We start from the raw sequence: 27972 nt of genomic DNA on the forward strand, positions 1-27972 counted from the left end.
AGGTACCCCAGAGAGCCCCAAGCCAACCCCCAAGACCCCACAGCCACCATGGGTGCCACCTGCCCAGCAGATGACCATCTCCCTGCCTCTCCCACGTCCCAGCGCTAGACAAGGGCCAGGTCCTCACACGCGTCTATTTCAACAAAGGCATTTTCAACATTAGCGAAATACTGGAGTTAGTGAAGGTGGTTTTTACCACCTGGTGCAGATGTGCATTTGTCAGGGTATGTTCTTTATATAAAAGTGCACAGTGAGTGGAACACAGCAGTGTTTTTTCAAATTTTCTTTTCTCTCTTACTTTCTCCGAAAGCAAGCCTAAACCTGTGTGCTCAGGGTGTTTGTGACTGTCTCTAACCGGCCGCGGGTGGAGGAAGGGGCTGGGAAGTCAGGCAGCGGCGCCTGGGGGCCCTGGGGCGTGTTAGTAACCAAACCTCTTTGCACCTCAGCCTCCTGACCTGAGAAGTGGGTGCGCGAAGGGGTGTCCGCACACCTCCTGAGGGCCCTCTCTCCTCAGGTGAGCTCTAGGCACATTGAAAGCGTGCGACCCGGGGGCCCGCTGCAGGCTACACCCCAGTCCATTACCCCTTCAGTGTAGGATGCGCTACGGGGGCCCCCAGAATTCCATGAACCCCAGCAAGATGGGCCTTGCTAACCTGGGTTCTCACCCCAGGTTATGTGGACGCCGGCCCTTCACGCAGGTGAAAAGGGACTGGTCACCGCTCCCTCAACGTTCAGTCACCGCGACTGAAGGCCAGCTCACTACTGTGCTGGGGACAGCAGACCGTAGCCCCCTCGCCTTCGAGGTGCTCCCTGTCTGCTCGAGTCAAACATGACACCACAGTGAGCAGTGTACACACGGCTGGCAGGGGCTGAGGAAGGAGGGGGAGAGCCCACACCTGCCTCCTGTCCTGGGGGGCACTCCAAGGGCTTCGTGGGGACCCCGTATTCACGCAGGGACGGAATGGGACAGAGTTTGCCACGTGGCCAGTGAAGGAGGACGCCGGGCATCAGGCAGGGTGGACTGGAGCGTCACACGCGGGGCGAGGACTCCCTGGGTCACGCTGATGGAGCGGGGGGTCTGGACGGAGGGGGAACAAGAAGGCCAGGCAGGGTCAGGAAAGTCACGTCTGCACCTTCTCCTGTGGCGATACAGACACCAGGCCCACCTCCTGAGCCCCTCGCACATGCCAGGAGTGGGACACGCGTCACTCCAACCTCAACAGCACTGCGGAAAGGTCACCAAGAGGTCAGGACATAGCGGGGGGGGGGGGAGGACATTGGTGCTCTGAGGCGCCTTCTCTGGGGCTGTGAGGGAGACAGAAAGGAAAGCTAAGAGGGGCCCATGCCCGGGGAGTAGAGGCCAGGGGCCAACAACGGCACGCAGGGACAATTACCCCTGGGGCACGAAGGAGGCTCGGGGTACACCTGGGTTTCCAAGTTGGGTGACTAGGTGAAAGGAGGGGATGCTCACTCGGCCAGGCAGCGGGGAGGCGGCAGCCTGGGATGGAGCAGAGGCGAGCGGAGACGGGCTCCGCTTGGGACGAGCTAAGTCGGATATTCGGGTCAGTTAAGTTCCCGCACGGCAGATGGACATGAAGTGGGGCTTGGAGGAGGGAAGCGGGCTGTGGGAGGGCGGTCAGCAGGATGACGACGCTGGTGATGACCATTACGGTAGCTGACGCTGGCTGGTGCTTTGCCGTGGCCGGGACGCATGGGTTATTTCAGTTCATTCGCCCTTCGACCCTGTTCAATGTTATTATTATCTCCATTTCAGAGATGAGGAAACGCTAGCACGGAGTAAGTCGTGTAACGTCCACCAGAAAAGGAGACAAGGAACGCGGAGGCCAGGGAGGACCACGCCCCTTCCCCGCCCGGCCTCAGGCAGGAGCGGCCACCCTCTGGGGGACACGGAAGCTGCCGTTGTCGGCACCTCCGCAAGAACCACACTCCGATACCTCTGGTCTCCTGACTTAGAGGGTCCTTCAGATTCCAACGGTGTTGGGATTGACAAGAGGGCCTCGGAGGCACCAAGGGTGGGGCCCTGACCCAAGTGGACTAGTGCCCTTATGAGGAGAAACCAAAGAGCCCCCACGCCCCCCGTGCTCCCACCAAGCAAGGGCCGTGTGAACATACAGGGAAGGGAGCACGTTCTCACCAGGAACCACATCCGCCATCACCTTGATCTTGAATTTCCAGCCTCCAGAGCCGTGAGACACAAACATCTGTGGTTTAAGCCTCCAGTCTGCAGTATTTTGATATGGCAGCCCGAGCTAATACGGATTTTGGTATTAATTTGGTTATTAATATGGGTTTGGAGATTGCTACACTAGGGCAGGGAAATGACCGTGTAGGAAGGATCCAGGCCTCGGGGGAGCTGCATTGAGGCCTGCATGATGGCAGGGGCGCAGTCAGAGGCAGAACTGACGGTCGCAAAGGACTCCTCATATGCCAGCAGTCACCCGAGCCTGCTACTGGACCCTACTGCGCGCCAGGCCCTGGGCAAGCACGACGGCCACACACCTCCCATGCGGTCACATGCTGCCCGGTGGGAGCCATCGCCCACCACACAGGCCAGGGAACAGCCCGCCCTAGGCAGGTGCAGGCAGGTATGTGCTCTAGAGACTCCTGCCTCTGCCCACCCCAGACCCCTGGGCACACCACCACCCAAGCTAAGCCACCCCCGACTCCTCACCCTCTCTCTCACTGCTGCTCTTGTCCTAAACATCAGGCTGGAGACCAACTCCTGCAAGCCTGCCCGGCCCTCCCTCCCCCTGCTGGCCTGAGCCCCGGGATGCCTGCCTCATCACACTAACGACGCTGCACGATCACCCTTGCTTCCCTGGCTCTTTCAGCCTCCTTGAGGGCAGGTGATCATCTCTGTGTCCCCAGAGCCTGTGACAGTGCCCAGCAGGGAGCAAGCGCTTCGTATGAGAATCTGCCTATTAACCCTGATTATTGGACTAACACTATCCAGGTTGCTTAGAAGAGGTGCATTTCAGACAAGGTCTCGTGTCCATGCATTTTCACAAACTCCAGGCTTTTACGGCGCTCAAACCAAAGAGAACGCGTCCCTCTTTTCTACTAGAATGCCTGTGACTCCTTTAGGACTCAGCCCCCCTCCTCGTGGAGGCTCCTAAGTACTTGGTTTCCATCACAGCACGTCAGGCACTGTGGGTCTGGTCCCCAGGCCGCGAGCTCCTGGAGGACAGTCATCGCCGGATGCCCGGCACCCAGCACACTGCCTGGTACTCGACGGCCAGGCCCGCGTGTCTGATGAGTGAGACGAGGAGACGGTGCAGGTCTCCCGACAGAAGCCTCCAGAAACCTCTGGTTCGTGACTGTGAGTTCTTCCACCTCCTCTTCCAGGTGGAAAGCACCAACCCCAGCTCCAGACACTGCCCCCTCCCCGCAGCCCCAGCTCCAGACACTGCCCCCTCCCCGCAGCCCCAGCTGACACTGCCCCCTCCCCGCAGCTCCAGCTCCAGACACTGCCCCCTCCCCGCAGCCCCAGCTCCAGACACTGCCCTCTCCCAGCAGCCCCAGCTCACGCATCCAAGGGCCTTGCCCCCTCTGCCTGAGGACGCCCTCAGCCTTAGAAAGCAGCAGCCCTGGGCCCTCCTGTGCTGCCAGGACCGCAGCCTCCGCTCCGCCTGCCCCGGAAATGACAGGCTCCTGTCCCCTCCCCTCTCCCCAGCTGAAGTCCGGAAGCCTGGTCTCGAGGGAGCAGTATGGGCCTTGGATCAAGGGCCTGTGAGGTCAGACCACGGCCCGGGCAGGCTCACTTTGAATCAAAACACGCTGTACACAGGCGGCTGTCCTTGAGCAACAATGATGTCATCTAAGAACCAAAACAAGGCCTTCCCGGCAGCGGCAGAAAGAAGGACCTGTGACCACACAGGCGGCGGTCTGCTGCCCGGGCAGCCAGACGGGCCTTCAGATGGTTCTGACTCTGCGCGCTCAGCCTCTGCTGCAATCATTCCACACTCCAAGCGCAGCGAGAGGCAGAGAACCAACAAAAACAAAAGGTGCCCGGGCAGAGCAGAGAGCCGTAAAGGGATTAAGTCCATTGACAGGTGAGAAAACCAAGACCCAGGGAGGTGACCTGCCAAGGTCACAAAGGACCAAGCCTGACTGTTCCAAGGCCAGTACTGCTGGCCCTCCAGCAAACACAGCCCAGAAGACTTGGGTGTACCCTCAGGGACATCAGATTAAAATCCCACCTGCTGGGGGCAACACTGAGTTTCTCCAGTGAATTCTCTCAATCACTAGTTCCCCGGGTGCTCTGCAGAAGAAAAATATTTCCCCATCCGGATAATATCAGGAAAGCCTGAGACAAACTGTCTCAAAGGTCTCTTGACTGCAGTACTTTTCAGAGCCTTTACTACACGTGCATGAGCAATGTTCAGCAGCCGGCCATGAGCTCTGCCCTAGCGTCCTTGACCTTTGTTTGCACAGGGCTGGGGTACTGGACCAGCTGGAAGTTGTGGGCACCCAACTCCCAGGCGGCCTAGAGATAATGCAACACATACGAACAAATGAAGCTGAATTCCCACCTCCTGAGAGGAGAAGCAGCGGCTCTTAGAGTCATGCCATTTGGACTGGGAATGGATACGATGTAACAATAACATCTAATTTTAATTGACGTGAATTTTGAATAGAATGTAAGCATTTTGATCATTATTGTAATGTAAGCTCAAATCCTAGAATCCTCAGGACCAGGTTTTTATGTAGAAAAGTAGCTCTAGGCCCTAAGTCCGCACTTCAGTCTAGGGCCCTATGAGTTACCTGCTGGGAAGTAAGATCAGTTCATCAACTGAACAAAGTAATTTTTTTTGATTAGCCTCGGCAAGAAATCTCAGTGTAACTATCAGATTGCATTTGGGGAGGCATTTTGGTGACTTCTAATCTGTAAAGATTTGTATTCGTCCTAAGAGGATCTGCTGGCTTCAATTCCACCAGTCTGAGCAGGCTGGAGAAAAACCAAAGCAAACCTTCAAACAGGGAAACCAGAAATGGCCTGTTTAAGCACAGGGACTCTCCCAGGAGGGGCCTGAGAGAAGAGGGCTCCCTGTATGAGCCAGCCCCCAAGAACAGGCAGGAGGACGCTAGGGACAGCCATCACGGCAAGAAGCGAACCGCAAGCCAAAAGATGCCCAAGTTGATCTTGAACTCCAGGGTCAAGGCATTCACCACTCCAGGAGGCATGCAGTGTTGCATGCCTTGCCTCCCTCGAGGGAAGGGAGATGCAAGGAAGAGCGGGGAGGGAAAAAACAGTTGCTATCTGTGTTATATGGATATCGTGACCACGCTACGAGATTGTCACTTGAGAAATCCATCGTCACCTGATCACTGTATCCCTACAACCAGACTGAGATTCCACCTTCCGGGGGACATGCGGGTGGCACATTGAGCACACACACAACAAACAACGCACAACCTACTCTTTAAACATTTCATTTTCTCCTTCAAACCTGCAACGTAATAAGGTGGAGTTATTAGACTGCATTAACATACAAAACTAAGTTCAGATTTGGGAGTACGAACATTTCCATGTATCAGTTAAAACAAGCAAAGAAAAAGCTTTCGAATGTTCCCAGGAGGAATTCCCTGGCGGTTCAGTGGTTAGGACTCCACGCTTCCACTGCAGGGGGCACGAGTTCGATCTCTGGTCAGGGAGTTAAGACCCCACATGCCACATGGCGGCCAAAAAAAAGAAATGTTCCCCGAAGGGAAAAGACTTTAATTTATATGTAATAAATGATATAAATAAATATTAAATATAGAATATATGTTCTCATTTTCAGTATACTTATGCATAGAGTCATAGGTCTAATTATCTCTACAGATGCTGAAACACCTAATTCTAAGGTTTCCAAAGCCTCAAAGCTTTTGTCTTGCACGTTTTAAGTGCACTCAAATTGTTTGTACACTAATTCATGGACCAAAACATCCTTGGAATCTAAAGATTTATCCTGTTTGCATAGGGGAGACAGAACGCCGAAGGCAAACATGCTACCCAAAGTGTTTTTGGTCCATCTCTCCTCCGCCTACTGGGCACAACTAAAGAATTCAGTCTGAGGCATTCCCAGCAATGGAGGCATTTTTCAGCCTCGTTTGGGGAAAGGGATAAATCGGTTGGGGGGTGGGGACGGAATACTCCATGCGGGATAAAGTGGGGGCTGATAGACAAGGTGGGTGAGCCAACCAACCATTAAACCTCATTGAACCCATTTTCATTTCAAATTTCACAGAGGAGTTCAGCTACAGGTAAGAAATGCCAGATGCTTTAGAAATGAGACAGCAGGATTATGAGCTTGTAAAGGGGCACGTCTTCCAAACAGCGGTGCCGATGTGTCAGTCTAGAGCCTCCGTGGTACCTGCATCATTTCAGCCGCTACTGTGTGGTCACATGTGAGGCCACTGATGGACCAGAATGGGCTGGGAAAGCACCGTCATAAACGCACTTCAGGAACCTACCTCCATTGGCCAGGAGGTTCTCCTGGACCTTCCCCTTTGCATCCTCCATCACCTCCACCACACTCTGGGCCATTCTCTTTATGAGGCTTTGGGGAAAGAACAAAAAGCCAGTTAGAGCAGGAAACTGCCCTCAGCATACTCTCACACTCTGCTGGCAGGAAAAGGACCAGAGTCACCCTTTGGGAGAACAACCCAGCAATATGCATGAAGAGACGTAAAATGCTAACCAGTATTTAAACCAGTGTTTCCACTTCTGGGAAACTATCTTAAGGAAACAGGACAAACAGAAAAAGCTTTCTGAATAAAAAGCTGTTCTTCGCGGTAACGTTGCTGACAGCGAAAAACTGGGAGCCGCTGGAAGGTCTGACAATAGCGGATTGTTTAAGTGAAGGACGGTATACCCAGCTGAGGGGTTATTAGCAGCCACTGAAAATAGGTTTACAAGGAATTTCTAATACCGTGGGACAAGGCGCGCATTATAATGTTACGTGGAAAGAAAACAAGATACAGACTTATACAGACAGTATGGTTGCAGCTATGTGAAAACGCTCTTCCTACTTGACATATTTTCTATTCTAATCCAGTATTGCTTTTATAATTAGAAAATTAAAACTTTCTAAGTCTTCAGAAAACATACTGAAGGCTCCAGAAAGTACGAGAAAGGAAAGGAAAGTATGAGACTTGGAGGCAGAAGGGCTCAAGTTCACTGTGGCTCTGCCAAAGGTATGACTCTGGCCAAATTCATTTAATCTCTTTGAGCCTCAGTTCTCTTCTCTGTAAAATGGGATGATACCCATTTTGCGGGATTGTTATAAATATTAATAGAACTAATCAGGCAGGAGTGTCTGGTGGCAAAGAGTGTCCACTCCTGGAGGCCCATCAGTTAGAAGTCCAGCTGGCAGCAGGCCAACCAGGATCAAAGTCTAAAAGCTCTGATGATCTACATCTTTGCCTCAGGCCCTCTCTACTCATTCTCCTGGCTCCCAGGAGGGAGCAGGTGTTTGCAGGCAGGAGGATGAGGTCACTGAATTCCAAATGGAGAACATGGTTTTCTGCTGATGCAGACACTGGCCATGTGGCCACTCAGAGTGGAGCCCAAGGGCCTAGGGCCCGACACAGAAAACTGAGGCAGAGGGCACTGAAAGGCCCCAGATTAAAGAAAGAGAGGGAGAGAGGGAAAGACGGAGAGAGGAAAGGAAAAAATGACAGAGTAGGCAGGGAGAGCAACTTGTTTTCGCATCTAACTTATGTATGTCCGTGACCATAAACTGAAAAATACAAGTATAAAGTAATTAACAAAAAATGAAGGGGCTTTCCTGGTGGTGCAGAGGTTGGGAATCTGCCTGCCAATGCAGGAGCACGGGTTCGAGCCCTGGTCCAGGAAGATCCCACAGGCCGCAGAGCAACTGAGTCCATGCGCCACAACTACTGAGCCCATGCGCTACAACTACTGAGCCTGTGCTCTAGAGCCTGCGAGCCACAACTACTGAGCCCACGTGCCACAACTACTGAAGCCCACGTGCCTAGAGCCCATGCTCCGCAACAAGAGAAGTCACCGCAATGAGAAGCCCGAGCACTGCAATGAACAGTAGCCCCCGCTCGCCGCAACTAGAGAAAGCCCGCGCACAGCAACAAAGACCCTAATGCAGCCAAGAATAAATATAATTAATTATTTAATTAATTTAAAAAAAAAATGAACAACCACACTCTCCCACCCAAAAGGAAACACGTGCTTTGAATTCTGGCGTATTTCCAAATACTTAACACTTCCACAGTTTATATTAAGTTGAGGTTCTCTTTTGTTTACCAAGTCCTCTATCACTATTATTGAATCATCACAAAAATTCTCGAATTTTTGTGATGATTATCATCCCATTTTACAGATGGGAGACTGTGGCCCAGAGGAGTAATTTGCCTCCCAACTACCCAGTTTGTCTGTGGACCCCAAGGCTCTAGGCCACCTGGGCTCAAATCTCCACAAATGTGTTGGCATTTCTTAGGATAGCAGTTCTGCATCTTACTAATGACAATAGGGCAAGTTACCTAGCTAATCTCATTCTGTTTCCTTGGCAAAATGCGGGTGATGTTCCTCATCTCACAGAGTTTGGTGCAATGCATATCAAGAACCAGGCCCCCGGGAGCTTGTGGTAGGTACCTTCAGATGAGCTCTCGGCAGCCTGACGGAGGCGTCTGGGCTCTCTGCCCTCTGGCTCCCCAGTAGATTCGATAGGAGACGGTGAGGGCAGGGGTAGGGGGTACAAATCTGGTTCCCTCCCAGTTCCAGTAACCTATCTCCCCTCATCTCCTATAGCCTAGGGGTGTGGCAACCTCTCTGCGTCTACCTGGGTTCCTGTACCATTCCTTGTGCTTCTCAACAGCCCTCATACAACTACACGCTCCTTTATGAATAGACCTTTCTCAAATCATCCTAATTGGAGTATGTCTTCTGTTATTTGTTAGAACCCTGACCCTATAAATTCATTCGCTCATTCACTCATTCATTTAGCAAATTCCAGACATTAATCAACTGTGTGCCAAGCACTGATTAGAGTGCTGTGAACCTAGATGCTACGCACAGAGCAGCCCCTGCTCTCAGAGAGCTTCTTTCTGATGTTGTCAAGGGCTCCTCTTTATCATTATTATAGCGACACATGCAGGTTGCTGTCTCTTATTACCATATCCTCTGTCACATTTTGAGTAATTTCTTTACGTGAAGGAAGTAGTAACAGCAGCCCTAATGGCAATGCCTGAAGCACAGCAGCTGTTCAGGAAATGTTTGCTGAATGAATAAACGAATGTCATAGCACCTAAATAACACACATGCTTCCTTCCTAATCGACCTAAAAGCAGAACTCCCTCGTCATTCTGTTAATGACTCTTTGCTGTTCCCAATTCTAGCCTCCAAGAAATGTTTAATTATAACAAGCATGGAGGCGCACCTGCCCCTAGGTGTGTACACCACCACGGAACATCTCAGAATAGCACGGTCTGACGAAGCTTAATTGCTGGAAAACTTGCTTGTCGCACGTAACAAAAATTCCCTGACTTACTGTGATCATTAACTACAGTCACCCGTGAATTGTGGTATGACAAAATCAGAACATTTTTCTCATTGAAAGGAATCTAAGAGTCTAGATGCTGTTTTAAATTTACTTTTTTCACTTTACAGTTCATTGTGAAAACCTTTACACGTCACGGTAGAGCTTCCTCATTCCTTTCATTGACTGCATAGCATTTCATTGCAAGGTTGTATCATAACTAATTCTCCCGATTGAACATTTGGGCTGTTTACGCTTTGAATGATTTTGCAGCAAAACATATATTTTGCCCATTTGTGCAGGCACTTATGTAGGATAAACTGCAGAGGAGTAACTACTGGAATACAGGGTGTGAGCACTTGCAGTTCTAACAGACAAGGCCAAATTATCCGCCAAGTATACAGAGCCAACGTACCCTCTCACCAACAATGGGTGAGACTGCCTGCCTCCTAAAGTGACGGATTACGGATCTTTTTAATCCCTGCCAATCTGAGAGCTGAAAAGTTCTATCTCACTGGTGCTCCGACTTGCATCTGTTTGGTCATCGATGAGGCTGGACATCTTTTGATAGGTTTATTAGACTCTACCGATGGCTATCTTCTTCTGGTAATAGAGTGTTCATATCTTTCACTGGTTTCTCGTCATTTTTTTTAAAAAAAAACATCGATTTGTAAGGGCTCTTAGGTGTTCTGGGGACTCAATTCTTGAGATGCTCTTTTGAGCTAGGTAACATCCCCACTCTGAAGATGAAAAAATTAAGACTTAAAGAGCTAAAAGTCCCCCTACAGTGAGTTATAAGTGTCAGAGCAGAAGTTGAGCCCAGATCTACATGACTCCAAAGCCATGCTCTTCAGTGCCTGTCTAAACTAAACTATGGCTCCCTCCTCTAACACAAAAGCTTATACTAACCCACAGGGGAAGATACAGAAATCATATTTTTAATTAAAAAAGCAAATTGCAGATGGTGTGCAACCTTGATTGGGGTTTGGTTACACTGAGGCACCCAACAAAAATTCATCAACCTGTTCATACAAGATGTACACATTTCACTGTATGTACATTTTACCTTATAAAAAAATTTTTTTGATGGCCAACAGGCACATGAAAACATGCTCAATATCACTAATTATTTGAAAATTGCAAATCAAAACTACAATGAGGTATCACCTCACACCGGTCAGAATGACCATCATGAAAAAGTCTACAAATAATAAATGCTGGAGAGGGTGTGGAGAAAAAGGAACCCTCCTACACTGTTGGTGGGAATGTAAATTGATATAGCCACTGTGCAGAACAGTATGGAGGTTCCTTAAAAAACTAAAAATAGAGTTACCATATGATCTAGCAATCCCACTCCTGGGCATATATCCAGAGAAAACTCTAGTTAGAAAAGATACATTCACCCCAATGTTCATAGCAGCACTGTGTATAATAGCCAAAACATGGAAACAAACCCAAATGTCCATCGACAGATGAGTGAATAAAGAAGACGTGGTACATATATACAATGGAATATTACTCAGCCATGAAAAAGAATGAAATAATGCCTTTTGCAGCAACATGGATGGACCTAGAGATTATCATATTAAGTGAAGTAAGTCAGAGAGAGAAAGACTTATATGTGAAATCTAAAAAAATGATACAAATGAACTTATTTACAAAACAGAAACCGACTCTCAGACATAGAAAATGAACTTACGGTTACCAAAGGGGACAATGGGGGGGGGGAGGGGAAGATAAATTAGGAATTTGGGATTAATATACACTTACTACTATACATAAAACAGATAAACAACATGGACCTACTGTAAAACACAGGGAACTATATTCAATATCTCATTGAATAACCTATAATCACCATTACATTAACCTATAATGGAAAAGAATCTGAAAAAGAATATATATATATATGTATATATATAAAACTGAATCACTTTGCTGTACACCTGAAACTAACACAACATTGTAAAATAACATTCAATTTTTTAAAATTGGTAAAACAAAGAAAAGAAAAAATATTTTTTTACAAGATACTATCTTTGTTTTTTTTTTGGCCACACAGCATGTGGGATCTTAGTTTCCCTACCAGGGATCAAACCCATGCCCCCTGCATTGGAAGTGCAGAGTCTTAACCACTGGACCGCCAGGGAAGTCCAACAGATACTATCTTTTTTTTTTTTTTTTTTTTTTTTTTTGTGGTACGCGGGCCTCTCACTGCTGTGGCCTCTCCCGTTGCGGAGCACAGCTCCAGACGTGCAGGCTCAGCAGCCATGGCTCACGGGCCCAGCCGCCCCGCGGCATGCGGGATCCTCCCAGACCGAGTCACGAACCTGTGTCCCCTGCATCGGCAGGCAGACTCTCAACCACTGCGCCACCAGGGAAGCCCTATAATCCCACTTTAAAAAATTATATGTCAGTATACAGCGAAACGAGAATCCTGAAAGAAAAGATACCAAACTGTTAACACTGGTTACCTTTGTGGGTACAAGAACAGCACTTTTCCCTTTCTATGTACTTCTGTAATGTCATGCTTGAATTAAGACATAATGTTACTTTTGTAAGTAGAAAACAAAAGAAACGAAATAAATAATAATATAATAATTAAATATATAATAATGAATAAAAATAAATAAACATAGCAGCATTATTTACAAGAGCCAAAAGACTGAAGCAATCCAAGTGCCCATTGGTGGATGAATCGATAAACAAAATGTGGTATTACCCATATAGTGGAATAATCATGCAGCCTTAAAAAGGAAGGAAATTCTGCCGCCTGATACAACATGGATGAACCTTGAGGTCATTATGTTAAGTGAAATAAAAAAAGAAACACTGTATAATTACACTTAAATGAGGTACCTAGAGTCAAATTCATAGAAACCTTAAGTAAAATGATGGTTTCCAGGAGCTGGGAGGAGGAGGGAATAAGGAGTTCGTGTAGTGTAAAATGGGTTAGCAGAGTTTCAGTTTTGCAAGGTGAAAGAGTTCTGAAAATGAATGGCAGTGACGGTTGCACAACAATGTGAAGGTACTTAACGCCACCGAACTATTTTAAGAATGGTTAAAACGGTGATAAGTGGGAGAGAATTCCAGGACGACAGGACGACGGTAGAGTCAGAAGCACCAGGAGTCTGTCTGCCCACCTAGACAACAGTGGCACTGGCAGAGTCTATCTGCTGTTCTGTGACTGTTTTGGAGCTCTGGAGCCTATTGAAGGCTTGCAACTGTCGGGTGGAGGCTTGAACCATAAAACTGCAGTCAATCTGGGTCAGTTTCAGCTCTTAGCACAGTAGCAGCCATCCCTCCCCACCCCCAGCCATGGCAGGCAGCCCTGTGTTCCTGGAGCAGCTGATACAGTTTGAAGGAGCCAGGGTGCGCAAAGGACCCTGTCCTCCAAACAGTGGAGAATCTGCTCAGACTGCTACTTCTGATCACAGAGGCACAGACGAAGAGGTGGGCAGCCATTGCTGCCACCTCCCCACATTGTTGCGAAACCCCCTCCCTCTAGCTGTAGTGACTCCCAAGGGATTTAAAGGGCCAGTGCCCATTTTTCCTCCCTTCTTTTCTCTTTTTTTCCCATTTTTGGGAGCCGGACATTAAGACTAGGACATTCAAAAACAACTGTGCACATGGGGGAAATCAGAAAATGGCTGTGCATGTCCAGGGAAAGCCTCAGAAAAGACTTAAGGGGACTTTAAGTTTACACCTCAGGCTGGTCCTTGGCACAGAGACAAACTACAACAATAATTTTTTTTTTTTTAATAATAAGCAAAAACAACAAAACCCAGCAAATCCTGGGGAAGGTGGAGGATCTGATTTCCAGAGTTACCACATTATTAGATTCAAATGTCCAGGGCTCAACAACAACAAAAGAAATCACAAAACATACAAAGAAACAGGAAAATAGGGCCCATTCAAAGGAAAGACATATATCAACATAAACTGTCCCTGAAAAAGATCTGATGGCAGATCTACCAGACAAAGACTTTAAAACAATTGTCTTAAAGATGCTCAAAGAACTAAAAGAAGATGCAGAGAAAGTTAAGAAAACAAAGTATGAGCAAACTGGAAATATCAATAAAGAGATAGAAAACCTAAGGAGAAACCTAAAAGAAATTCTGGAGCTGGAAAGTACAATAACTGAAATAAAAAATTCACTGGAGGAATTCAAAGGCAGATTTGAGCAGGAAGAAGAAAGACTCGGTGAATTGAGGACAGGACATTGGAAATTACTGAGTCTGAGGAACAGAAATAAAAAGATAGAAGAAAAGTGAACAGAGCCTAAGGAACCTGTGGGACACCATCAAGTAGACCAACATATGCATTGTGGTAGTCCCAGAAAAAGAAGAGAAAGGAGCAGAGAGAATATTTGAAGAAATAAAGATAAAGCTGAAAGACTTATACTTCTTGATTTCAAAACTTACTACAAATCTACAGTAATCAAAACAGTGTGGTACTAGCATAGACATACATATAGACCAATGGAATAGAATAGAGACCCCAGAAATAAACTCTCACATATATGATCAAATGATTTTTCACAAAGGGGCCAACAGCATTCAATGAGGAAAGGACAATTATTTCAACAAACAGTGCTGGGAAAACTGTAAAAGAATGAAGTTAATTTAACCCCTTACCTAACACCATATATAAAAATTAACTCAAAATGGATCAAAGACCTAAATGTAAGACCTGAAACCATAAAATGCTTGGAGTAAATCACAAGGCAAAAACTTAATGAATTTGGACTAGGAAATGATTTCTTCAATATGACACCAAAAGCACAGGCAAAAAAAGAAAAAAAAATACAAGTTGGACTTGAAAAATTTTAAACAGTGCATCAAAAACATTATCAACAGGATAAAAAGGCATCTCACAGCATGAGAGAAAAAAATTGCAAACCATCTGATAAGGGATTAATATTCAGAATATATAGAGAATCCCTAAAAATCACAACATAAAAACATACAACTTCATTCAAAAATGGGCCTAGGGCTTGAACAGACATTTCTCCAAAGGAGATATACAAATGGCCAACAAGCACTGAAAAGGGCTCAAAATCACCAGCCAACACTGAAGGTGAGGAGGCCTGGTAAAATGCTTGGCAGAACAACAAAAAGTCACCCATAAACATCAGGATGAAAGCTTAACCTCACTTGCTGGGATAAAGCATTTTTCACTTACCAGATGGGCACAGTAAAAAGATTTATAATTTCAGCACTGGCAAGTACTCTAGGAAATGGGAATACCCATGCCCCGTTGACATGGCGTGTCAAATGAACAGCTTTACAAGAGAGTATTTTCAGAATATCGATCAAACGTTTTTAACACACAGATATTTTTGCCCAGCAATTCTACTTCTAGGAATTGGCCCTTCTGATACGCTGGCTCCTGCGCAAAAAAACGTATACACAAGGATGTGGGCTGTGGCATGGTCTGTAATTGCAGAAGACAGGAAGTCATCTCAATGTTATCAATAGGGGACCCAGCTGATATAATGGATCACCAAGGAATCTCTAAAAAACAATGAGGCAGAGGGACTTTCCTGGTGGTCCATTGATTAAGACTCAGCACTTCCACTGCAGGGGGAGCGGGTGTGATCCCTGATTGGGGAACTGAGATCCCGCATGCCACGCCGCATGGCCAAAAAACTAAAAACAAACTAACAAACAAAAAGCAATGAGGGAGGTATCTCAGACTGCCATGAAAGGTTGTACATCACGGAATAAAAGGAAAAAAGGCAAATAATAAACAGTATCTATAGTTAAGACCACATTTTTGTAAAAAGCAAAAGACATAAACACTCAAACTTGTATTATGTATAGAAAAGTCTATAAAGGTTCACAATAAATTGTGGAGATGGTGTCCTTTGGGGAGTGGGACTGTAGAGGTGGATTTGGACTTAAAAAAACCAGCATGATTATGTATTAATAATAAAAAGACCAATAATGGTCCTGCAAATACACAAAGCAAGAAGCTAATAAAGGAATAAGTCAAAAGCATCTACCTGGGCACAGCCCATTAAGATTTCTTTCAAAACGGACTTGAGGATATGGGGAGGGGGAAAGGTGAGCTGTGACAGGGCGAGAAAGAGTCATGGACATATACACACTAACAAACATAGTAAGGTAGGTAGCTAGTGGGAAGCAGCCGCATGGCACAGGGATATTGGCTCGGTGCTTTGTGACAGCCTGGAGGGGTGGGATAGGGAGGGTGGGAGGGAGGGAGACGCAAGAGGGAAGACATATGGGAACATATGTATAACTGATTCACTTTGTTATAAAGCAGAAACTAACACACCATTGTAAAGCAATTATACCCCAATAAAGATGTTAAAAAAAAAATTAACTGCTGATACCGTGGCAGTCATCTGGGGAGCCTCCACGGGGAGAATGAGTAAGATGGGGGTGGGGGGGGAGGCATCACCCAGGCGGGAGGCGGGGCAGGTAGGGAATGGAGAAGGGAGGAGGCCTTCAGGAGCTAAGCAGGCAGAATCCAGAGACCTGGAACGGCAGGGATAAGAGTCAGGAAAGACGGAGATGCCTGTGGCCGAGTATGTGACAGAAACACCCTGTCCTCCTTTTCTACAAATCTTCCGGGGCACCTTGAGCACTGCTGATTTCTGCACCCTGGGCTCCAAGGGGCCCAGAATCCCTGCTGCGCCTTGGGGTATATGAGGGCTCAAGAGCTAAGAGCACAGCGAGGCAGGTGTTTCTGAGATCTCTCTGTCTACCGCCTCTCCTCCTGCAATCTCATCTGGCTGGCTGGCGGGCAGGGCCTCAAGGCTTTTCCAGGCCCAGGTCTGTCGGGGGAAGGAGTAGCCGGGGCAGGAAGCCTGCCCCGCACTAGGTGGAAGTGGGCTGATCCCCACTCACCTGAGTCCCCCTGCCCCAGGGCTCAAGCACAGAGGAGGTGCTTCCTAAATGGTGTCTCCACACCAAACTGTGCACAGCAAAGCATCCCCGTGGGCCACACTTTCATCAGGGCGCTCCGCCTCAGCTGGGCGATCTGTACCCACCTGCCTCTCGCCCTGCTCTGTGGGAAGGGCTGGGTCTCCTATACCCAGTTCTCTCATAAAGAGAGCACGGCTGTCAGGTTCCGAGGTCCTGAGTGCAAGTGTACGGGACATGAAAGAGGGCATCCCCCTCCCCTGGGTTTTCTGGGTAATTCAGGCAGAGCAGACTAAGGTGGGTCTGGTTTTCTGAAAGGACCCCAAGCCTGAGGGAGAGGGCCAACAGCTGACAGGCAGGGAAGAGGGAGTTTCCATAGGGTCTTAAGCAAGGGTAACAGCGGCTCCATCTAGCGAGCTGCCCTCGGTCCTCAGAAGGGCCCTTGGCACAGATACGTCTGAATCCTCAGGACAGAGGAGAAGCCCCCAGGAGCTGAGGAAACAGATTCAGGGAGGCCAAGAAACTCCCCCCGCCCCTGGCCCTTTGCTGGTGGCCGCAGCATCAGCTAGTACCAGTCCTGCACCCCTGCCTCTAAAGCCAGTCTCCATCCTCCACACCAGCTGCTGGCAGCGCACCTGGGATTGACACGCCCCGCTATGGGGGACCCAAACCCCAAGCCCCTCCCTCAGCGCTAACTGGCCTCAGAGTCAAGGGGAAGGTGCCACCACAGGCCCAGTCTCCCTCTGCAGCCACACGGCGGCCCTGAGCAGTGAGGCCCAGGGGCTTCCACACAGGTAGGCAGCCTGCTCCCCACGGCTCCTCTGGTGACTCAGGAGCCCCGAGGCACCTCACCCGCTCCTTTGTCTCTCTGCTTCCTCCTCGGCCAAGGGACATGTCCCGCAGCAAAGTCATCAGGAAAATGTGAGGAGAGCAATTCAGTGACTTTCTTTTTAGAAAGAAAAACAAGATCCAGTGAGGTCTCTGGGAGGTCCCTGCTCTGGGGACTCTGGCCCCACTTACAGCCTACTTTGAATTCTGCCCTTGATTCTCAGAAACTCGGTTTCAGAAATAGACAAATATTTCCACCTTTAGAGGAATGCCACTCAGTTAAGTCACCCCGCCCCCTGCCACCGTCACTCAGAACAGAACGGGTTCTGGCCAGGTTGGCTTTGTGCAGCTCAACTTGCCCACAACACAGCATAGAAATTCTTGGTCCTCTCCAAAAAGCCAACCTGCCGGGACTTCCCTGGCGCTCCAGTGGTTAGGACTCTGCGCTTCCACTGCAGGGGGCACGGGTTCGATCCCCGGTTGGGGAACTAAGATCCCACATGCCACCACCAAAATAAAAAAAAAAAAAAAAGCCAACCTACCCCCAGAGAAAATTTGCCCCCTAGTGGAACGTGGAGGAGAGGAAGGCTACTTGTTCTGAAGTGGTACTGAAATGCTCTGGGGTCTCTTAGGAGTAACCGGGCAGTTAGACCCTGAGCATCAGCACACACTTGTCTACGTTCTGGAGAGTTTGCCAAAAGTCAACCCACCAAGCAGCCCGGTCACCACGCCCAACGGCAGGGGCCCCAGGGCTCACAGGTGAAGGGTGCCACCAGACTGGTACCACCCGCAGCCTTCCCGGGGGATGGAGGGGTCAAGGTCAGAAATGGCAGATCACAAAATGGGACGACAGGTGATTCAGGAACACCCGAAAGTGTACTTGCTCGTGCTGGTGACCCAAGAAATCCACATTCACACAATCATACATCATTTTCATTTTGCCAGGGACATGAACGACGTTTTTTAAAGGCACTGAATCAATGAGGGTCTGATGAAACAGCACGTTCTCGCAACCTCGTTGGAAAACAATTTAGCAACGCGTACAAGCAACTTTAAATATTTCTACATCCTTTGAACCTGTAATTTCACTTTCGGAAGTGCAACTTTAGGAGGTAACCAAAAATGAAGACAAGGATTTATGCTAAGATGCTAATTAGGGTGTTAATTATAGTAGAATCATCTGTGTTTTATTACCATAAAAAATAAAACAAAACAAGCCCCCCACCTCGGCCATTAAAATATCTTTAACATGACTTGAGAGCCATGGAAGTATGACCATAACATAATTTGCCCACCCAGAATCATCATATGGGGTCACAGCTGGAAGGGCCTTCAGGGACCAAGGCGAGGTGGGGACTTGCCTGAGGTCACACAGCTCCTGGGGAGCTGACCAGGACAAAAACTAGGCCTCTAGGACAGCTTGACGCTCCTTGGGAGGGGACGGCAATGGGTTCCAATCACCCTTTGGGGATGATGGCGATGTTCTGGAATTAGGTAGTGGCAATGGCTGGGCTACTCTGTAAATATACTAGAGACAAGTGAAGTTTATACATTAGGGGGAGGAATGCTGCAGTGTGGAATTATATCTCAATTTTATAAAAGAATGTCTCGGCCTTTTTCTTGGCTCCAAGGGTGGAGGCCCAGCGTGGAGAATGTCAAGGACTGGTTTGGTCATTTATGCTGGATGTCGCCACCTCCCCCCGAGTTCCTTAGCTCTACCCCCCTTTTTCCCACCACCACTATATTTTACAATTACCAGAAATCGGTCCAAGCCCTGCCCTGGGTCGCTGTCCTAGGCAGTCATGCCAACTTCGTCCAGGTTTCCTTCAACAGCCTCCGCTGTGCTTTCCTTGCCTCTCCCAATCTGGCCTCCTCCTGCCCCTCCCTCCCATGGCAGCCAGAGGGATCTCTAAAAATACACATCTTAGCATGCCATCGCGTTGCTTCAACTCAAGAAGTTCAAATATTGACGTTCCAACTCCTTAGCAGAGTTTACAAGGAAAACCCTCCCTGTCGGCCTCCTCTTTCTCCACCCTCTTCCCCTCCTTTGCCCTTCCCAGGCCAGTCTTCTGAAGCTACCTGGATGCTACTCACCCTTTATAACAGCCCAAGTGCCCCCTCCTCAAGGCAAGTCAACCCTAACAAATATTGTACAACAGTGTTGGAGAACACCTCCACCCACAACACGTTGCTTCCTCTGCTGCACACCTGAAACTAACACAACATTGCAAATCAACTGTACCCCAATTAAAAAAAAAAAGGAACTACCATTAAAAAAAAAATTGTTGCCTCCCGCACTCAGCAAGAACCTACTGTATCCGCTATGCACCAGGCGATGTTATGGGAAACAGCGGTGAACAAACAGACCACAGTTGTTGCCCTCAGGGGGCTTACACCAGGACCCTCCCTCCATCATATAAATTATCACACTGCTAAAGTGCTGGTTTCCTCATCTGGTCACCACTTAACAAACAGATCTCTGAAAATTTATTAATTGAGCTATCATCAGCTCAAGGAAACATATAGTGGCTCCTAGAAAACACACAGACGCTCAGCAAATCCTGGCTGGCTAGTGGATAAGCGCCTTAGGATGTGAAGCAAGAAATCAGCCCAGTGGTCCTCAGAGCCACCACGGTCCCCAGCCTTCCCTGCTTCACTCACGTGCCACCGACAGGATCCAGACGTTTGCTTTACTCTGCTGCCTCATCTCCCAGAACGTGAACTTTTCAAAGAATGGGCATTTCTTTAAAAAAAAAATCAGTATCCCTTATGTCTACAAAATAGTAGTACTCAATGCAGCTGTAATATCAAGCTTAGTCCATGGCAAGGGGGCCATGCCCTGGGACACCATGCTTTAGAGGGTCCTAATCTGGCCCTCATCTAGGCCACTACCATCCCACAGGGTCAGGAAGCAATGCAAAGGTTTGAGGGTCAAAGGGGAGGTATGCAATCACACTTTGGGTACCAGGAGCCTAACTGCCTCAAGGAATAGGTATTTACCCAAGAGAAATGAAAACTATGTCAATACAGAAAGGTACATGGATATTCATAACAACTTAAATAGTCCAAAACTGGAAACCATCTAAATGTCCTCCAATGGGTGAATAAATTGTGGCTTACCCATAAAATGGAATACTACTCGGCAGTTAAAAAAAAAGACAATTAATATACACACTACAACATCGATAAACCTCAAATAATGATACAGAATGGAAAAACCAAACCAAAAAAATAGAGTACATACTATATCATTCCATTTATATAAAAGTACTAGAACTTCCCTGGTGGTGCAGTGGTTAAGAATCTGCCTGCCAATGCAGGGGACACGGGTTCGAGCCCTGGTCCGGGAAGATCACACATGCCGCGGAGCAACTAAGCCCGTGCACCACAACTACTGGGCCAGCGCTCTAGAGCCCGCGAGCCACAACTACTGAACCCGCATGCCACAACTACTGAAGTCCACACGCCTAGAGCCCGTGCCCCGCAACAAGAGAAGCCACCGCAATGAGAAGCCTGCGCACTGCAATGAAGAGAAGCCCCCCACTCAACACAACTTAGAGAAAGCCTGCAAGCAGCCACAAAGACCCAACGCAGCCAAAAATAAATAAATACATAAATTTATATATATATAAAAAAAGAGTTCTAAAGCACGTGCACACTCTTACAGTGACAGAAAGCAGATCATTGTTGAGGAGGTGACACAAGGAACTTTCGGGGGTAACAGATGTGCTCTATCTTGACTGTGGTGATGGTTTCACTGATGTATATATGTCAAAACTCATCATTCGAAATGTACACTTTAAGAATTTGCCATTTGTTGTACATCATTTACGTCTAAATAAAGCCATTTAAAAAAAAAAGCCTACACTACACTGAGGTACCATTTCTTACCTATCAGGTTCATAAAAACCCGCAAATTTGACAGCATACTTGATTAGAAAGATTGTAGGAAAATGGGGACCCCTTAATTTCATTGCTAGTGGAAATGCAAAATGGTCAGAGAAATCTGACATCCATTAAAATTACAAAGGCAGGGCTTCCCTGGTGGCGCAGTGGTTGAGAGTCCACCTGCCGATGCAGGGGACACGGGTTCATGCCTCGGTCAGGGAGGATCCCACATGCGGCGGAGCAGCTGGACCCGTGAGCCATGGCCGCTGAGCCTGCGCGTCCGGAGCCTGTGCTCCGCGATGGGAGAGGCCACAGCAGTGACCCAGGGATCCAACAATTTGCTTCTGAGAATTCATCCTGCAGATTCACCTGCACAATTATATGTGCAAGGGAATGATGTTGGAGCAAGATTACACCCTACAGCACTGTTGGTAATGACCCCCTTCCCCATAAAAGTAAATAAGGCAAGCGTCCACTTCTAGGGCTGGTTAATAAACTATGATACCTCCCCCATGTGGAATTCAAGGTAGCTTAAAACTGAGAAGGCTCTCTATGTACTGACAGGAAAAATCTCCCAGGATACATTGTTAAGTGAAAAAGAAGCAAGATGCTAAACATGTGGATTACTACTTTGTATTTGAAAAGGGGAGAAATAAAAATCTATGCTGGAATTTGCCTGTATTTGCATAAAGAAGGACCAGAAATGTATCCAAGCAATTCATACAAGCAGCTTCCTAAGTGGGGGCTGAGGAGGGAGTTGGACGGGGAGAGCATAAGGGAAACTTCTCACGTAGAGCCTTTTATATTGTTTTTATCTTTGATGCATGTGAACGTATTACCTGTTCACAAACAAACAAACAAAAAAACCACACACACACAAAAACAAATACAAAAAACTTTGTTGTAAGTTTTTAAATATAAATTTAGAATCCCTGGCCTTAAGACATACTCCCTAGAAGTACGTTAGGATCCAGTGGGCTAAACAGCTGTGTAAGCGCCATTACGAACACCGGTCCTCAAAGTCGGAAGCCCACCTGCCTCAGGATCACCCAGAGGCCCCTTTAAATGCAGATTCCCAGGCCCTATCCCAACCGGACCCAATCAGCATCCCTGGAGGTGGTGCCCCAGGACCTGTTTGGTGCAAAAATACAGAATGAGAAGAAGGTGGTTTGGTTGAAGGCAGGGGAGTGGACGGAAACGGGACAGGTTTGGCAGGCGGAGGCCGCCGGGCTCGGTCCTCACTGGGGTCTCATGTGGAGGGTCAGGAAGGAGGGGCCCAGACCGTTTGCTCGGTGCCTGGGCCCCAGGAGCCTTTGACTGAGGTGGGAAAGACCACGTAAGAGGAGAATGGAAACATATAAGCTGTCGGTTGAGAATGATATTAACTTCAGACATAAAGCCAGTGCCAAAAAAGAACCATTTAAAGCTGCCCCTTAAGCCTCTGAAAATAAGTCTAAGTGGCTGCCATCTATGTAAGGCGTGAAGAGTGCTGTGTGGACAGGACTGGGCTGAGGTCTGGAGAACAGTGGAGCCGTGGCTCCCAGGAGCTGATCCAGGTCTAAAATGGAAGGGGGGACTTCCCTGGCGGTCCAGTGGTAGAGAATCCGCCTTCCAATTCAGGGGACGGGGGTTTGATCCCTGGTCAGGGAGCTAAGATCCCACATGCCGCAAGGCAACTAAGCCTGCGCACCACAACGACTGAGCTCGTGCGCCTCAATTAGAGAAGAGAAAACCCGCACACCACAGCTAGAGAGAAGCGCGCGGGCCGCCACAAGACCTGAGGCAGCCAAACAATTAAGAAAATAAATAAATGAAAAGGAGGGGCCTGACACTAAATTTAACCTCCAAAGAATCACTCTGTGAGTTTCACAATGTTGCCTGAGGCTGGCGCTGGCCCGTGGCCTCCTGCACAGAAATCAACACCCGCTCCTTCCCTGCAGGTGGGACTTCTGCTTTGGTGAGAACTGCGGGAGCTGGTTGGGGGCTGTCAAAGCAGAGACTATCCCAGCAGGCTTTGAAGGAGGGGATGAAGGGCAGGTCGGGCGGGAAAGAAGTTAACCCAGCCATCTGCCAGGAAAGGAGAGAAGCAGGGGGACCAGTGAAGGCCTGACACACGTCAGCTATGATCCTACACAGTAACTTAACTCTGAGAACATCAATGTTCTCATCTAGAACGTGGGGATATTCACCCAGTTCCTGGGACTGTGGTGAAGATCTCACGAGGAAATAGAGAAATGGAAGGCGCCTAATACAGTGCCTGGTATACTACGGGTAATCAAAGAATGGCCCCTAGCAAAACAGGGACGTGACAACCGGCAGGTGGTGTGGACTCAAGACAGGGAACAATATAACAGAGACTCTAGAGAACATCAAGGGGCAACCCTCAGTGGAGTCATAACTGTCACAGACCTTTATGATCCAGCAGTAAGAGCAGCAAAGTGCATCAAGGTTAGAAACATGGACTCAGCAGATATGGAAATCATCGATACTGTGGGTCCAACAGACATATATCAACTCTATACAATGAAAACAAGAGACCACACCCATCTCAGGCACCCATGCAACACTTAGGAAAAGCAGCAAAGAAAACTTCAAATTCCCAAAGGTAGAAATAGCACTTATTTTATTCTCTAACGACAAAGCAATGGAATTAGAAGTGAAAAACGAAAACAGAAACAACAAAAAAACTCAACCGTCTAGAAATTTTAAAAAGCATTTAAAAACTTGCAGAACATCTAGAAAAAAATGATAGTGAAAATTCCAAAAGTTACATAATATGCCGAGAAAAATCCATCGCCTTAAACGTTACAGAATGAAACAAAAAAGAACATAAATGAACGCAGCATGTAACTCAGTTGTTTCACAGAAAAGAGCAGGAAAATAAACCCAAGCAAAGCAAGAGGAAGGAAACTAAGATAAATGCAGAAACGTGAAAATTAGAAATCAGACAGGGCGAGAGAGAGTCATAGACATATACACACTAACAAACGTAGTAAGGTAGATAGCTAGTTGGAAGCAGCCGCATGGCACAGGGAGATTGGCTTGGTGCTTTGTGACAGCCTGGAGGGGTGGGATAGGGAGGGTGGGAGGGAGGGAGACGCAAGAGGGAAGAGATATGGGAACATATGTATATGTATAACTGATTCACTTTGTTATAAAGCAGAAACTAACACACCATTGTAAAGCAATTATACCTCAATAAAGATGTTAAAAAAAAAAAAGAAATCAGAAAAGGGTAACATTGATTTTAAAAAATTGAGAAAAAAGGCTGCTTCTCTTAAAGAGTGATATAGGTAAAACTGCTGGGTAGCCTAATCAAAGAAAACACACACACACACAAAATGAGAAATTAGCAGAGACAATTATAAAACTCACAACAATATCGAACTCAATGCAAATAACTTGGAAAAGTTGATGGTAATAGATTATTTTCTAGGAAAATGAAATTTACCAAAATCCATACACCTCTTCTCCCAAAGAGAAAACCGAGAGAATACCGGAAATTCAGCAGGAAGCCCCAATATGTCACAATGACATATTTTAAACTTTCCAGAAACGGATCATCCCAGTACCATTTAAAGCAGCTGTTCCCAGCTCGGTGCTTTGTGACCACCTAGAGGGGTGGGATAGGGAGGGTGGGAGGGAGACGCAAGAGGGAGGGGATATGGGGATGTATGTATACATATGGCTGATTCACTTTGTTATACAGCAGAAACTAACACACCACTGTAAAGCAATTATACTCCAATAAAGATGTTAAAAAAAATAAACTAAAATAACGCAGCTGTTCTCAATCACGGCGCCAGGACAAGGAGCGGTATCAGCATCGCCTGAGAACTCGCAGAAATGTAGGTTCCCAAGCCTCACGTCAGACCTGCTGCATCAGAAATTCTGGAGGGGGCCCAGGAACCTGTTTCACCAAATCTTCCAGATGACTTGACTCACACACTTTGAGAGCCGCTGTTTGACCATGCCATGCCAAGGGCGGTCTGCCACAGCCCCAGTATCACTGGGAGCCTGGGAAAATGCAGCATCCCAGGCTCAGCCCAGACACACTGAGTCAGACTCTGCATTTTGTCAAGACCCCCAGGGGACTCATGTGTGTGTTTGAGAGGCACTGTCTAGAGCTCTAGCCCAATGCTGTGCCACAGAAATAGAATTGAACCAGACATATAATATAAAAATTTCTAGCAGCCTCATTTTAAAAAGTAAAACGACTAAATTAATTTTAATCATATATTTTATGTAAGTAACCCAATATCCCAAATATTATTATCTTAACAGGTAACCAACAGAAAACTATATTGAGATATTCTACATCCTTTTTTTTTTTGTACATACAGGTTCTTCAAAATCTGATGGGTATTTTAAACTTCACACATCTCGATTCAAACTAGCCACATCTCAAGTGCTTAGAAGTCCCATGTGGTCAGTTGATGTCATTTTGAACAGTGTAGAGAGAATGGAGAAAGAAGGAAAGCTTCCGGAATTATTCTTACAAAGCCACCACTTTTCTTACGCTAATATGGCTTTTTAATTGTGTGCTGTCACACAATAGACCAATTTTAATACTGTGGTTAAGAATGAGGACTCTGGCAGAAACTAACACACCAATGTAAAGCAATGATACCCAATAAAGATGTTAAAAAAAAAAACAAAGGGTTACATTTCAGGAGACAAAGCTTGAGCTAGAATAAAGGAATGAGATTCACAAAGAAAAAAAAAGCATGAGGACTCTGCAGCCAGACTCCCTGGCCTCCAACTTTAGCTTCACCAGTTATTGAAACCTCTGGGCTGTCACAGAGTAGGCATTCAATAGATGTTAACTATCACCATGTTATGATAACATTATGATGTTAGTATTATTGTCATTCATGATTACTGATGCACAATCTTACAACATTAGCAAACAGAGGTCAACATCCCAAGTAGGGTTTCTCCTTGGAATGCAAGGTTGATTCAATAATTATGATATCTATTAATAAATATACCATATTAAGGTCAAGGGAAAAGAAAGAAACAACATAGGACCAATTCATTATATGCCACAAAAGGAATTTGAAAAAAAATTACAATACTTATTCCAGATAAACTCTTAGTAAAACAGAAAGAGATACTTCCTTAGCATGATAATAGCATATTTAAAAACAAGAGCTCAATGATATTTAATGGTGAGCCACCAAAATTATCCAGATTAAAGGCAGGAATGAGAATACGATGTCCGCTACCGTCACTGACGAATTAAACATTTTTCTGGGCTACTACCCTCTGCAATTAAGCAAGAAAACAAAATGAGAGAAAAGCAGGGAAAACTGTCACTTACAGACAATATGATCACATGCCTAAAAACCTTAGAAAATAAGCTGAAAAATCATTAGAAACAACAAGGAAATTCCATAAGTTGTCACGTCATTAAGTTAATGTGAAAAATCCCTATTTACAAAAATAAGCATTTAAAGAAAAGATCTCATTTACAATAGCAACAAAATAAAACCTGTAACACTTGGGAAAAAAATAAGATATTTTGCAGGACCTTCTGAATAGACCATTAAAGCTTTACCAGAGGAACAAAGAAAAAGAACTAAGTCAATTGAAAGATGAACTGTGCTCATGGAAACACTCAAAGTTTTAAAACTGTTAATCTCCACTAATTTCAGTGCAATCCTAAATGAATCATGAATAGGATCTTTGCAAATCTGTTTGTGCTAAGTAGATATCTCGAAATAAAATTTGTAAATATTGGGTTGGATCGTGAATGTGCGTGTGCGTGTGCGTGTGTGTGTGCGTGTGTGTGTGTGTTTCATTTTGTCTTTTTTCACCAGGGAAGGAACCACACAAAATCCTAATAATGGCCACCTATGGGGAGAGCGACTGGGGTGAAAGTAGAACTTTCAATTTTCTTTTTGTACCTTTTTATACCATTTGATTTTTTTTAATGTGTAAATATATTACTTTTTTAAAGTGTCAACAATAATTATCTGAGCAATGAATAAAACACAAGTAAGACACCTTTCAAGGTCTGTATTAAAAAATACTATTAAGCTTCCTGTTGGCGCTGGTGGGAGCCACTGAGAGGAAGGGTAGGCACAGATGGACACATGGGTGGATTAGTGAATCTGGCTCAAGGGTCTATTCCCCCTCCACTGCCCCCAGCCCACCCAGCTCTTTCTAGGAACTTTTCTCTGGGCATGTTTCCCCATTTGGAACATGAAGGAGTTCGATTAGATCTCTAAGGACCCGTTCAGCTCGAATATTCCAGGATTCTTTCTTCCGTTCATTCATTCAGCTGGTCTTCTGGAGCTTACAGTCTAGCTGGGAAGACAGACAGTCATCAAACGATCCCACAAGAAAATGTACAAGGCCACCATGGAGGGTGTTATGAAGAACCGGGCACACTCAGTTGTCCTAGGAGAGGGTCAATCAGCAAGTCTGCAGGCAGGGGGTGTGGGTGAGAGGAGAGTCTGGGGGAGCTGAACAGGATTAGCAGGCGATAACAGGGGCGAGTGGGGCATAGGGAAAGTTAGTCATTCCAGAGAGCAGGAGGTCAGCGCACACACGGCGGGACTACCAAGCAGCCCTGAGGACTCACAGCACAACAGCATAAACAGGCATTCGACTGACATTTCTCCAGTGAATCTAAACTGCATCAACGCAGGTAATCTCATCCTGATGTTCTTGCAGTGACAGAGAAGAGAAGCTTGGGTCATTTTTTTTTTTTAATTATATTTTTGCTTCTCTTTAGAATGCCCTTAGAAGAACCGACTTCCTGAGACTTGCATCACTAAGCAGACAGCCACCCTCGGATATGGAATCTTTGATCAGCCAACCCTCAGTCAACTTCTCGGAGCCAC

General features: G+C 46.7%; 1 protein-coding gene across 3 annotated transcripts in view; it reads right to left on the reverse strand.

The window, feature by feature from the left end:
* The window catches only part of ATP6V1C2 (ATPase H+ transporting V1 subunit C2), a 55125-nt gene that overhangs the window by 18702 nt on the left and 8451 nt on the right, over nt 1-27972 (reverse strand). For 2 of the 3 annotated variants that reach the window (XM_060169426.1, XM_060169427.1), the window contains exon 4: nt 6478-6563. In XM_060169426.1, the coding sequence (XP_060025409.1) occupies nt 6478-6563 (86 nt within the window). Of the gene's footprint in view, nt 1-5441; nt 5472-6477; nt 6564-27972 lie in introns of all 3 variants that reach the window. The other variant, XM_060169425.1, reaches the window with a different exon arrangement.

This window comes from Lagenorhynchus albirostris, chromosome 13, assembly GCF_949774975.1.
Source record: "Lagenorhynchus albirostris chromosome 13, mLagAlb1.1, whole genome shotgun sequence".
Classification (NCBI taxonomy): Eukaryota; Metazoa; Chordata; class Mammalia; order Artiodactyla; family Delphinidae; genus Lagenorhynchus; species Lagenorhynchus albirostris.